Source organism: Astatotilapia calliptera, chromosome 17 (genome assembly GCF_900246225.1).
Source record: "Astatotilapia calliptera chromosome 17, fAstCal1.2, whole genome shotgun sequence".
NCBI classification, from domain to species: Eukaryota; Metazoa; Chordata; class Actinopteri; order Cichliformes; family Cichlidae; genus Astatotilapia; species Astatotilapia calliptera.
In genome coordinates, this window is record NC_039318.1 from 9530023 (window position 1) to 9542721 (window position 12699).

The 12699-nt window shown below is 40.8% G+C and overlaps 1 protein-coding gene across 1 annotated transcript in view; it reads right to left on the reverse strand.

Annotated features, from left to right (window-relative positions):
- aspm (assembly factor for spindle microtubules) overlaps window positions 1-12699 on the reverse strand; it is a 31191-nt gene that overhangs the window by 14866 nt on the left and 3626 nt on the right. The window contains exons 4-17 of the mRNA XM_026146828.1: window positions 12493-12588; window positions 11398-11499; window positions 11155-11301; window positions 10823-11062; window positions 10681-10748; window positions 10433-10574; window positions 9310-9440; window positions 8457-8632; window positions 7635-7780; window positions 7300-7385; window positions 6995-7207; window positions 5848-6052; window positions 5353-5501; window positions 4721-4849 (exon numbers count right to left, since the gene is read on the reverse strand). Of these exons, the coding sequence (XP_026002613.1) occupies window positions 4721-4849; window positions 5353-5501; window positions 5848-6052; window positions 6995-7207; window positions 7300-7385; window positions 7635-7780; window positions 8457-8632; window positions 9310-9440; window positions 10433-10574; window positions 10681-10748; window positions 10823-11062; window positions 11155-11301; window positions 11398-11499; window positions 12493-12588 (2030 nt within the window). The remainder of the gene's footprint in view (window positions 1-4720; window positions 4850-5352; window positions 5502-5847; window positions 6053-6994; window positions 7208-7299; window positions 7386-7634; window positions 7781-8456; window positions 8633-9309; window positions 9441-10432; window positions 10575-10680; window positions 10749-10822; window positions 11063-11154; window positions 11302-11397; window positions 11500-12492; window positions 12589-12699) is intronic.

Here is a 12699-nt window from a genome sequence, read left to right on the forward strand (position 1 = left end):
CTCAATCTCTCCTTGTTGTATAGCTGAGCTTTTCAAACAGTTTTAACAGTTACTTTAGTCTGACAAAAGCCGAATGACGAATTAGCGCTTCCAGTCAGAGACTGAGGCTACGTCCACACGTACACGGGTATTTGTGAAAACGGAGATTTTCCGTTTTCGTTTTAAAAAAATAATCCCGTCCGCACATAAAGGCAGAAATGAAGAAAACGCTGCTATGAACATGCCAAAGCAGCAGGTGGCGCTAGATTCCTAACCATGTAGAAATGTTGGCCAATCAGAAGTCTAGAAGCCTCGGTGGGAAAAAGTAAACAAAGCTGGGGCATAGAAGCAGAACCGAGTCGTAAGTGTGGAGGGACAGTAACTGTGTGTATATGTAAGCATTTAAACACTGCAGAGAGTAGAATTAACAGTATTGTAGAAATTAATTTCACCGAAACAATAACGTGGCGCAGTGTGACGCATGCACCAGTTTATTGTATTTCCAGACTTGCTTTCGGCACAATTTACAGTGCACGCTACTCTGTTTTTTGTCAGACTTGAAATAGCCGAAATACCTTCACACTACGGAACTTCTATGGCTCTTCCGTTCGACAATCTCTCCGGCATTGGAACCATCATCTGTTTTCTCTTCGGTCACGCTCGGTTGATTTTTCTAGTCGGCACACTCATTTCCTCCATTACGCGCTGGCTGCTTCCCAAACAAACACACGTGCGGCTTGGCACTTGTGCTGTACGTTACAAGTCACGCGACGTGACGCTGCGGCTGTCATTGGTTCGGCTCTGCGCTACTTAATTTGGATTGGCTGACCTTTTTTTTTTTTTTTTTTTTTTTTATTTCAACTTTGTTTTATTAATTTCAACAATGACATACAAAGTTAGCAACAGCTAAGTCCATCTTGATTTCAGAACAGTGGTATGTCCATTATACCCTCTAACCCCCCAACCCAAATTCTCCCCCTACCAGGTCTACAATAGACAAAACACTGCAGAAAACCAGTTTACACACACACACACACACACACACACACACACACACACACACACACACACACACAAAAAAAATTTAGAAAAGAAAAGGAGAAAAAAAAACAAAAAACAAAAAAAAAACAAAAAAAAAAACCAACACCTCAGGACCCATATACATAACAAGCATAACCCCCCAAAAAACAACAACAACCACAACTCCTCCCCCCTCCCCCCGCCCCGTAACCAAACAGACAAACAAAAACAAACAAAACAAAAACAGAGAAAACAAATAACAGAGAAAGGACCAAGCAAAACAAAAGGAAAAACAAATAGATAAGGTATAAAAAAACAAAAAAAAAAACAAAAACATTATAATGTAGCTTCGCTCAGTTCACTGCAGACTCAGGAAGTAAAGTAATAGTGTCGACCAGCAAGAGAAATGATTTCCAGATTTTATTAAATTCCCTAATAGAACCTTTTAGAGAGAATCTAAGTTTTTCCAGCTTTAAGTTAAAGAGTACATCTCTCACCCAATGGTCATGAGTTGGGGGGTGGGGAAGCTTCCACTTCAACAGAATAAGCCTCCGGGCCAGTAAAGTGGTAAAGGCTAGGGCCTGTTTGAGGGGACCAGATAAGTTCAAGTCAGGAGGAATGCCAAAAATTGCAGAGAGTGGGTTAGGAAGGACAGTCTGGCCATATGCTTGGCTAAGTGTGTCGAATATATTCCTCCAAAATGCACTTAGTTTCGAACATGACCAAAACATGTGGACATGGTTGGCAGGCGATAGTCCACATCTGCTACAGGCATCACTGATGGTTGGATAGATTTTAGATAATTTTGCGTTTGTATAGTGTACTTTATAGACCACCTTACACTGAATCAAAGCATGACGAGCACAAATTGAAGACGAGTGAATCAATTTCAAAGCACGATCCCACTGCTGTTCTGGCAGGGTTGTCTGAAGCTCCTCCTCCCATCTCAACTTAATATGAGAAATGGATTTGGGGACCAAAGCATCTAGTATTTTATACAAGGCTGATATCAGTCTGTTTTGATGAGGGTTCGTCTGCAGGATGATATCCAGATTTGTTTCTGGAGGCCGATTGGGAAAGTGAGGAAACTGCGTTTTTACAAAATTTCTAGCCTGAAGATAGCGAAAAAAGTTGGAGTTAGGCAGGTCGTATTTGGACGATAGGTCAGCAAAAGATAGAAAGGTGTCCTGACTATACAAGTCCTTAACAGTCCTAAGTCCGTTATCTTTCCAACTACTAAAGGCCGCATCAGTGTTTGAAGGTGCAAAATTAAAATTTTTTGATAAAGGTGTTAGCAAAGACTGTCCAAGTAGCCCGAAGTATTTTCTGAACTGTCGCCAAATAGTTACTGTTTCCTTAGCTATTAGATTATCCCCAACAAGGGTTGGAGAAAAAGGGAGTGGTGAGCTGAGTATTGATGATAATGAGTAACAGCTAGATGCAGTTTCCATTTGTACCCAGGCTGTTACAGGGGGGTCGTTATGAACCCATTGTAAAAGTTTTTGTATGTTAGCTGCCCAATAGTAGTGTCTAAAATTGGGCAAACCAAGACCACCATCACTTTTAGAGGACTGAAGAATAGACTTGCAAATTCTAGCTTGTTTCCCTCCCCATATGAAATGTAACAGAATCTTTTCTAACTTGTCAAAAAATGCCTTGGTAAGAAAAATCGGGACATGTTGAAAAAGATACAAGAATTTTGGGAGGACACTCATCCTTATCAGGTTAACTCTCCCTGCCACTGACAATGGTAGAGAAGTCCAACGGTCACAATCTTTCCCAACATTTTCTAGTAGGGATAGAAAATTCTCCCTCATCATTTTATGTATAGAAGAGGAAATAAAAACCCCCAAATATCTAAATCCGGTTTCTGTCCACTTGAAAGGCACTATTGAGTGGGGAAGAGCTCTGGCCAGGGAATTAAGGGGTTGCAACTCACTTTTTTGATAATTGACCTTATATCCTGACAGTGTACCATATTGGTCCAGTATGTCAAAAAGCACCGGGAATGAGTTTAGAGGGTCAGAAATGTACAGGAGCAAGTCATCTGCATAAAGGGAGAGTTTGTGAGTCACACCGAACCTTGTAATGCCTTTAAATCTATCCTCTGAACGCAGCCATATTGCAAGAGGCTCGATAGCAATGGCGAATAGGAGGGGTGAGAGAGGGCACCCTTGCCTAGTGCCCCTCTCAAGTGGAAAAGGCAAAGACAAGTTGTTGTTAGTACGAATACAGGCGGATGGCGAGGAATATAGTAGCTTAACCCAGAGAATAAAGTCAGCCCCCAAGCCAAACCTATCCATCACCTCATAGAGGAAGCTCCACTCGACGCGGTCGAAAGCTTTCTCCGCGTCAAGAGATACCACAACCTCTGGAATTGAGTTGCACGATGTATGGATAATATTCAAGAGGCGTCTTGAATTGTCATATGAGTGCCTGCCGGCCATAAACCCCGTCTGGTCAAAGGCGATAATTTGTGACAGAGCACGTTGTAGCCTAAGTGCGAGGATTTTAGATTGTATTTTAAAATCAATATTTAAAAGAGAAATTGGTCTGTAACTACTGCACAACAAAGGATCCTTATCCTTTTTCAAAATTAAACAAATAGTAGCTTCGGACAAAGTCTTGGGTAATTGACATTTTGAAAAGGCTTCATTATACATATCTTTCAACAACGGTGCCATAAGATCAGAATTGACTTTATAGTATTCTGCAGAGTAACCGTCAGGGCCCGGCGATTTACCTGTGTTTAAGGATTTAATGGCGTCTTGTACCTCTACTACAGTGATAGGTCCCCCTAATCCTTTCGTCAGATCTCTATCTATTCTTGGAAAATGTATATTTTGGAGAGTTTCTTCTGATAGAGGGGGAGAACTTGAGGTGTACAGATTGGAATAGAAACTTACAAATACTTCATTAATTCCCTCTGGGTCCGATATTATGTCACCAGCAGCAGACTTGACCTTTGGGATTAGCTTAGAGGTTGCTTCGGCACGGGCTTGATAAGCCAGAAGTTTCCCTGCCTTGTCGCCAGATTCAAAAAAGCGTTGCTTAGTCTTAATTAATTGAACCATAGCTGTTGCGGTGGTGGTTAAATTGAGACTGGCTTGAACTTTCACACGTTCTGTATAGAGGTTAGGATCTGGGTTTGATGCATATCTGCCATCTAGATCTTTGATCTTATTCAATAAACTGGACGTGTAAGTTAACTCTTTCTTTAAATTTGACACAAATCCTATAAGCTGGCCTCTCATGTAGGCTTTCGACGTTTCCCATAATACACCTCTTGACACTTCAGTAGAATCGTTCAACTCAAGGAATTTTTTTTTTTTTTTTTAAGAGGACAAGAGCGGCGAAGTCTATCGTGATAGTTTAATTTCTCTATCGAGTAAAAGTTATATCGCGATACATATCGTTATCGTTCTATCGCCCAGCTCTACATTAAACACATTATAACCTTCTCTACAGAGGTTACTTTTTTGGTAGCATTTTGTAAGCGTATCAGTCTGCAAACATGATGGGTGTAGAGTTAACGATCCTTTAACGTGTGACTTACATCCACCAACGTCTTCAAGGTTCATTTATTGACAAGTACACCTCAAACACCCATAGTTACCCATGACCAATATTAGGCCAGTATCAGACATAAAGGGCTAAAGGGTCTCATTAACACTTGACTTAACTGTGAGTTTAATTTAAATGATAAGTAAAAACCACAAACCTTGTAGAGTTCTAAATCTTTCTTGAGCTTGTATTTCCTCCAGGCTCCCTGTATGACCCGCGCAGCTCTGGTTTCGTCCCGTAGGTCCAACAGGCGAGCGCACAGGAAGGACAAGTACGACATCACCACCTGCAAGTCAGTTTACGTGGATGAAGACAGTGCTGCATTCTCTCTCACATTTTGGTACATTAAATATCTTTACAATTGAGGCGTTAAAAGCCTTATTTTACCAAATCCTGAGATTTTAAAGACAAATGATTGCAAGAGAGTTTGTCCTCATGAGGGCGGAAATTTAGTCAGGTTACATGGGTGAGGCAGCCACAAAGTCAGCCAACTCCTGTAAAGTGAGCTTAATTCATTTAAAAGCCAACATCTGTCACAGAGCTACTGAATCAGAAAGCTACATTTGTATTATTGTTTTTACACATGATCATTTATACATCTGTAGCACAAGACTGCAGGCAGGGAATTAGCGGGGGAATAAGCTTAGTGTAGTGTTGGGAATGTGTTTCTCTTTGTTAAGTACATATAAAACACACTGAATGTGGATTAATAATCAGTTGTTATGAATTTCACCAAAAACAATGTTCTGTGTTCCTGCAAGCTATGACACACCTCCCACCTGGTCTCACCTTCTCATTGGGGATAGTGTTGGACATGTCGGCCGGGTTGATCATAGCGGGCACACCGCCCAGAAAAGACACCGCACTGTTGACCAGTTTGAAGTTGCTTTTCTCGTTCTTCAGTAGCTCTTTAAACTCCAGCGATGGAGAATCAGGTCCTGTTGGCGAATAAATAGATACTGTCAGTAACAACTCTCTTTTGTATTGTGTATGTATTTTGATGTTATGACATCACGAAGCTGAGGTAACCGTGACTTAAAAAAAATTTAAAAATTAAGATGTAATGTAATAAACATACTGTGTTATTTATTTGTTACATTTCTTTTTTTTTTTCTTCTTTTTTTTTAAAAATAATTCAGAGTTCCTTTCATATTCACCGTTTTCATGTTCTGACAGACTACAAATGTCTGAGGTACAAACATCCAAGTGAACTTTTTTTTTTCCTCTTTAAATCCCCCCCGGCACAGATGGTTGCACTAAGGTTGCAGCACACAGCTGACATACCGTTTGGGCCTGTGGGCAGGGACTCAAAGGAGCTGTCGGAGTCGCTGGCTGAGCAGCTGAGCTCCAGTCGGCCTCTTGGTGAGCACTCGACAGTCTGAGTGGTGCGGTGACTGACAGACGCTTCTGGCAGGAGACCCGGGTGGTAGTGGTGGATAAGGTAGCACAGGACGCGGCCATCCGAGAACGTCACGGTGAAGTTCTCCACCTGCACACACACAGGCAGAGAGAGACTTTATCGTTTCCAACTAGAGTTTTCTGAAAATTTCTCTCTCTATATCTATATATTACAATGTCAAGGTTGCGTTTTGTGGCAAATATGATAATTCCAAAGGTCAGCAAAAACCAACAAACCTGTCATTTTGCATCACACAAATATCATTTATATTTACAGTGTTGTTTCGTTTTGTTCTTCTGAAAGCCCTGAGATGCCACCGAAAAGCATATTTAGGGTTTAAGCTATAGAAAAAAAAAAAATAGACATTGAAAGACGTTTTTCAACCACATCCAAAATTTGCGGGTTTTGGGTGCTCTAGCAATGTAGCCCACCACGAATTCCATGGTTCAGCTAAATGTATCCTTGTTTGGATAACTTGCCTACAACGCACATTGAAATGGGTAAACGCCTACACTGCCTGGGTGAAAATATATCTTTGTAACATTGTATAAAGTAAGTCACGTGAATGCACAAGGTTATCTTCCATGTTCTTAAAATCTGTGTCTAAATCATGATGCGGTCTTTGCAAAGGAGTTAGAATACATGCATTGCAAATAAACTGAGATTTAGTAGCCTAAAGTAGATAATTAATTTATTTATTTTCTTTATAAAAAAAATGCAAACAAGAAGCTGCAAAGATTATAAAAAGATGAAGATGATAAGCAATGAGGAAAAGTGTGTAGATATAATCTAAAAGCGACACAAAACAATGACCAAAATCTACTGTATTACAGCTTTGTAAGATCAAGGTAACGTTTTATTTAGTGTGCATCAACCTCAAGTTAAAAAAAAAAAATGTAGTTAGTGGGCAAAGTGTAAAAGCAACCAGTAAAAGAGATAAAACTTAAACAAGCCTCAATTAAATCAGTTTAATTCTGAATGTGAAACTATTTTCTTTGGTTTCTTAGCTAAAATTAAACTATTTAGTCTCACCTGCAGGTTGTAAAAGTCACAAACGGAACGGACCCAGTCCATAAGCAGGGTAACTTTGGTGCTGCCATGTTCGTACGGGACTCTGGTTTTTGCAGGCGTCTGCCGAAGACCCCGATCGGCCTTCAGAGATGCTAGCCTCCGTTTAGTCCTCAGGGTTTTCTTCAGAAAGCCAATCTCCTGCTTGAGCTGATCCTCATTCAGAATCACCTCCACCTGAACATATGATGCAGTAACACCATATCAATCAACTCTCTTCACTTATTGGGATGGGGGTTCTCAAATGGGGGAAACAAAGGCATACACACATGAAATGCAAAGATGATTTTCCACAGCAGGCTCAGCGTCTTTTCTCTGTGTCCATCCACAATGTCTCTTGAATCAATGGTTGAGCCTGAAAATAAAAACAAAACATTTAAATACCATCAAAGCAAAGTTCTGAATTTTCTTTTCATGTAAGCTCAATAAAGTTTAGTAAGAAAGAAAGTCAGCAGACTACAAGGTGATATAGAACTTGTTTACACTCAAGGCAAAACTATAGCAGTGAGATTTCCAAAGAAAGTGTCTGAATATAAAACACAACGAATATGTTCATATCTTAAACAGTATATACAAATTTGATTTTCAGAAATTGATTAATTACCACGTTCGTCCTTCAGGTCGATCCCTTTGCTTTTGAGAACTTGTAGAGCGACATCGACGTTGTGGACCTTCTGCAGGCGGCTGATGGCCGGGAGGCGGAGCTTCACAGATAAAGTCCAGTCCTGGACAAGGAGCTCCATCACTCTCCTAAAGCAAAAAGATGATCCTTAGCTTCCATCATCATCATCATCATCGCTTCAACTGATTTGTCATGCAATGAAATGTTTATGTCACACATTTAAATCCCACAGCAGCAGCAGCTGAACATAAACGAGTATCTAATGAGAACCTGATCCACACATACAGGGCTAGTCAAGGTCAAATCCAGCTTTTGCCAATTTAAATCTGGCTCATGTCAATTTGAATTCTTTAAATACATTTAATTAAATGCTGTTATAACCCTAACTACATGTTGGCCAATCAGAGTACAGGACAACATTAGGGGCAACATACCCACTTGAAATACAGGATATTAAAAAAAAAAAAAATACCCATGTAATTACAAAACAGAAAAATATGTAACATTAAATTGCATCATAACCTGTCGGGAACCTGACACAAATAAAATAGAGTCAAAGATTTGCTCTGAAAAAAAAAAAAATTTATTTAACAGACTCACAGACACAAACTGAACCACTGTCAGGGCTGTCAAAGAGCAAATCCTTCAGTGAGAAATTAAGGAAGGAAATCCCCTGTCTGAAACCGCCTTGTCTGAGAGTCCTTAGCTCCCAATTCCCTTGCCTATCTGAGCCTGACCTCTGAGAGAAGCACACACGCATCTGGGATCCGAGCATCGCATTAAAATTCATGCCGACACACTCACACTAGACGAACGCCACATTTTAAGTCAACTGCCAAATTCTTCACAGCGAAGTCGAACTCGTCCAGGGGCGTCTGAACGTGGGAGACGGGTAACCCGAGGTAGCTGAGGTGCCGCGGGAGGATCCCCTCACCGCTCAGGAAGTCCCTTGAGAAGGCCAGCAGCAGGTCTTTACTTGCCTGTTAAATAAAAATGTAAAAAATTGAGCAGTACATAGCACGACAGAGGTTAACACAAGCCAAAAAGACCAGAAGAGGGGAAACTGTTTTTCATGCTTTTATTTCAGTCACTCTTCGCCTCCCTCAGTAAAACCTCCCTGGATCGTCTCCAGCTTGTGCAAAATGCTGCTGCAAGGCTCGTTACCACATCCTTCGAGACCTCTAACGTCACACCTCTGCAGATCTCACTGTGCTGGCTCCCCATTAAATTTCGAATTCAATTCAAACCTCTAGTTTTTATCTTCAGGCCTCTTCATGGTGAAGCATATCTGTACAGAGATTAACTTTTCACCAGGACTCTTGGGGCGCCTGATCAGAGCTTATTATCCATCCCTAAATCTAGAAGAAAAACTAATTAAAGCTAACTGAGCCTTTGCAATCGTGACCCTTATTCTTGAAATCTCTCTCCTCGATTCTTTGATCCATGAGCTCAGTATACTCAAAAAGCAGTTCAAGACTCATCTTTTTAACCTATTTAAGCTTTTTTTTCTTTATCATCATTCCAAAAGCACAATGACATCATATGCTCTCCCATTCAATACCAAGAAAAGAGTAATTATCTTAAGCTTTTATTCAATGTACAAAAATTGTAATTTTCCACAAATGTTTGTTGGTGACACATTGTGTCTCTGGCGTACCTTGAACTCAGCATCAACACAGAACAGACAGGGGTCGTGTTCAATGAGCCGGGACTCTTTGGCTTTGTCCAGGAAACACACGAGCAGCAGCAGCTTCTTCAAAGTGAAGCGGGACAGCGCCTCCTCGTGGCCTAACCGAGAAAAGGTAAACAGGCATTCATACAGTGACAATCAAGACAATTTCCAGTTTACAAAGGAAATCTTCTTATTTTGATCACAAGATATCCTTGTTTTAAAAAGTAGTCTTTACACTCCCAAGTTGTTTGAATTATTTAATTGCAAGTGGGATTAAAAAGGAATTCCAAACATCTACAAAATCAGGAAAGTATTTCCTTCATCCTTTGCTCTGTCATCTGTCTTGGGCTCTTCAGCATTATGTTCCCAGATTAATTTTAGGAATAAAACAACATTAGAGGTTTTGGGACATTAATCCAGTGAATCCAAAGTGATCTTTAAGCCTCATGAGAACTAATCACATTCAAAAAGTAATCGGTTACTCAAAGTGAAGAGGGGAAAAGAAAAAGTGAAACATCCTGTTTTTCACCTGAGTGTTAATCAATTAGGTTTGTGTTTGGAACATTTGAATAATCATGATCATCCAATAATCATCACATCAACTGAAGCAACTGCAGCTGCACATTTCAGACAGTTATAGATCTGGCAGCATAACATTGAGCATCATGCACACTGTATCTATATTTATTATTTAGTTATATTTATTTGGTTGTGCTGCCCATTTCCTCATCTATTTTACTTCTTTTTTTTCCTCGGTCTAATAATATAAAGCACATCTATTCCAGTGCAAAATGTCATTGTTGTTGTGTTGTTAGAAGGAAATTAAAAGTTTGAGTCAGCGAAGGAATAACAAGAAGTCGGTTAATTAAGGTTGCACTCATGCCCAAGTTGTTAATTTTCTATAATAAAGTGTTTCTGTCTGGTGATGATAAAGGCAAACCGAGACTTGTGCTACAGCTCAAGTGGGAAATTCAAAAGCAAACCTGGGCTGATCAACACACAAACAATGCCCCATTTTTAATTACTTTGAATTCAATTAAACTAAAAGTCTCGGCTCTCCTGGTATTTCTATTAGCTCTGACGCTGACCCAACATCCTCTCAAATTACCATCTTTGTAAAGGTGGGGCACTCGGGGGTGTCTGAACTCTGCAGCAATGTCCGGGTTCCACAGCAGTCGCTGGAGGATGAACACAGCCAGGCCCAAGGTGTCGCTGTTGCTTTCCAGTGAGATCAGCTCTCCGTAGATCGTCTGAAGATGAGCAATATTCAGGGTAAAAATAAATAAATAAATAATAACAAAATTGTTGGAAATGGCAAACGCTGAACATTAGAAGAAAACACATGTGTCAGAATACCTCAAGTCCGATCCGTAACCACAGAGGGTTGTACGAGAGGAGCCAGTTGAGGACTTTTTTACGTTCACCTGAAAGATGACACGAACAGGCCTTAGTGACAGGAATCTCAGAGCATTGAGCTTTCATTAAGCAGGACTCTTACCTATGTCCTTCCAAAGGTGGCGGTCCTTCCTGACAAGCAGTCGCCGGGCCTCCACCTCCAGTTCGAGCCTCTGAATGGCCTTGACCATGGCGTCAGATGTGAACAGCTGGCAGGCGGAGCGACGGAGGCGATTTAGCTTGCGTCTGGCTGTGTAAGTGCTGAAGGACATCTCCTCTTTGGTGGGAGCTTTGGGCACACTATACTTGTCGTCACCGCCCATAGCAAGGGACACAGCATTTACTACACGAGACACACAAGAGGAGGGTACAGATTTAAGAGGTTAGAGATATTTAAGGTGTTACCATGATCTTCTCATGTTTGCTGCCTGTTACCTTTGGCGACTTCGGTGTTGACCTTAAAGTCATCTGGGGTGAGGACGTAGTTGATCCACCATGTGAAACCCCTCTCCTGCTTCTCTATCCACCTCTCGTCGTAAAACATGTTCTTGGCAGCAAACGGCATCGGGTGTCTGGGTAGAGCTGAAAGAAAATAGTACAAAAACAAACAAATTAAAGATAAAAGCAAATCACAAAGCTCATTTCACAGTGTTTATGATTCTTCCAATGTTCACACACCTGTTTGTGCAGGCTTAATAAAGCTCAGCTTCGACTGTGCCACAGCGATTACTTTTGCTGTCTTCATAGAGGGAGCACCAGGTGCCTTTCGAGATGGAGCACCTGTGAACAACAGAAGGAACTGTTATTGACGCCATTATCCTCATCATCATCAGCTGCTCCCTTTATGAGTCGTAACAGGGTATCATCCTTCATTCACACACGTATGTTCTATCACACTTCCACTGACTTTCACTCTTCTTCCTTCCCTCAACTAATCGCAGCAGATCGCCGAGTTAAAGTTCTTCCTGTTAAAGGGGAGTTTTTCCTTCCCACTGTCACCAAATCCTTGCTCATAGTGAGTCGTGTGATGGGTAAAGATAGTTGAAGAGACTCCTATCTGACCATACCTTTCAGCCACCCTGAAATTCCTACATGTCTTCATACATGTCTTGCACCACCCTCACATACTTCACTTTGACTCCTGACTCCCACATAAATGACCACAGTTCCACTCTTGGCACACAATCACATGAAGTATTTGGTTCTTTGCTGCAGTTAAACATATATTATGTTATATGTGTTATATTATGCCCTTTTCCAGCTCCATACTTTTATCTTTGGACTCACACAGATCAAAATAATCTGTGTTGGTCTTATGGCTGTGATGGAGTAGTCAATTTTCTTTAAGGAGGATGCTTATTGAATGAAGTGACTCAAAGCATCTCTGATAACCATAATAAGAAAAAGCTAAATGATTGACTGGCAACCTGTCAGCCTGGCATTCACCCTGTGACAGCAGGACTACGTCCATCCCCTGCAACCCTGAACTGGATAAGTGATTAAGATAGATGATAGCACTTCATGTCACTTTATAGGCTAAACACACTCTTTTCCAATCCTTTTAATTAAGCTGTTTTGTTTTTTCCCCACCAATGGTACATTTCCTATCAAAGTCAAGGAAAAGAGTTTTTAGCTCGTACGAATGACTTGTATGCAAGCTAACTTATTACTTAAAACTTTAGCCCTGAGTTGTACGAATATCCATTTTTGTAACAGTGCAGAAAGGATTATAAGCATTATTTAACCCCAATTTTTCAACATATTCCTGTATACCTTGTGAGACTGCTTTGGAGTGTGGTAGCTTAGCCTGGGCGGGAACTGCAGACTTCATAGTCCTTAGAGATGATGCGGTCACTGAGCGAACTGAGCCTACGGGGAGGGATAGAAATTGCATCAGACTTCAATAATCCACAATATAAGGACATTAACCGTCAGCAGGTTATTCACCTTCAAACTGCCAATATTACAAACACGGCCTGA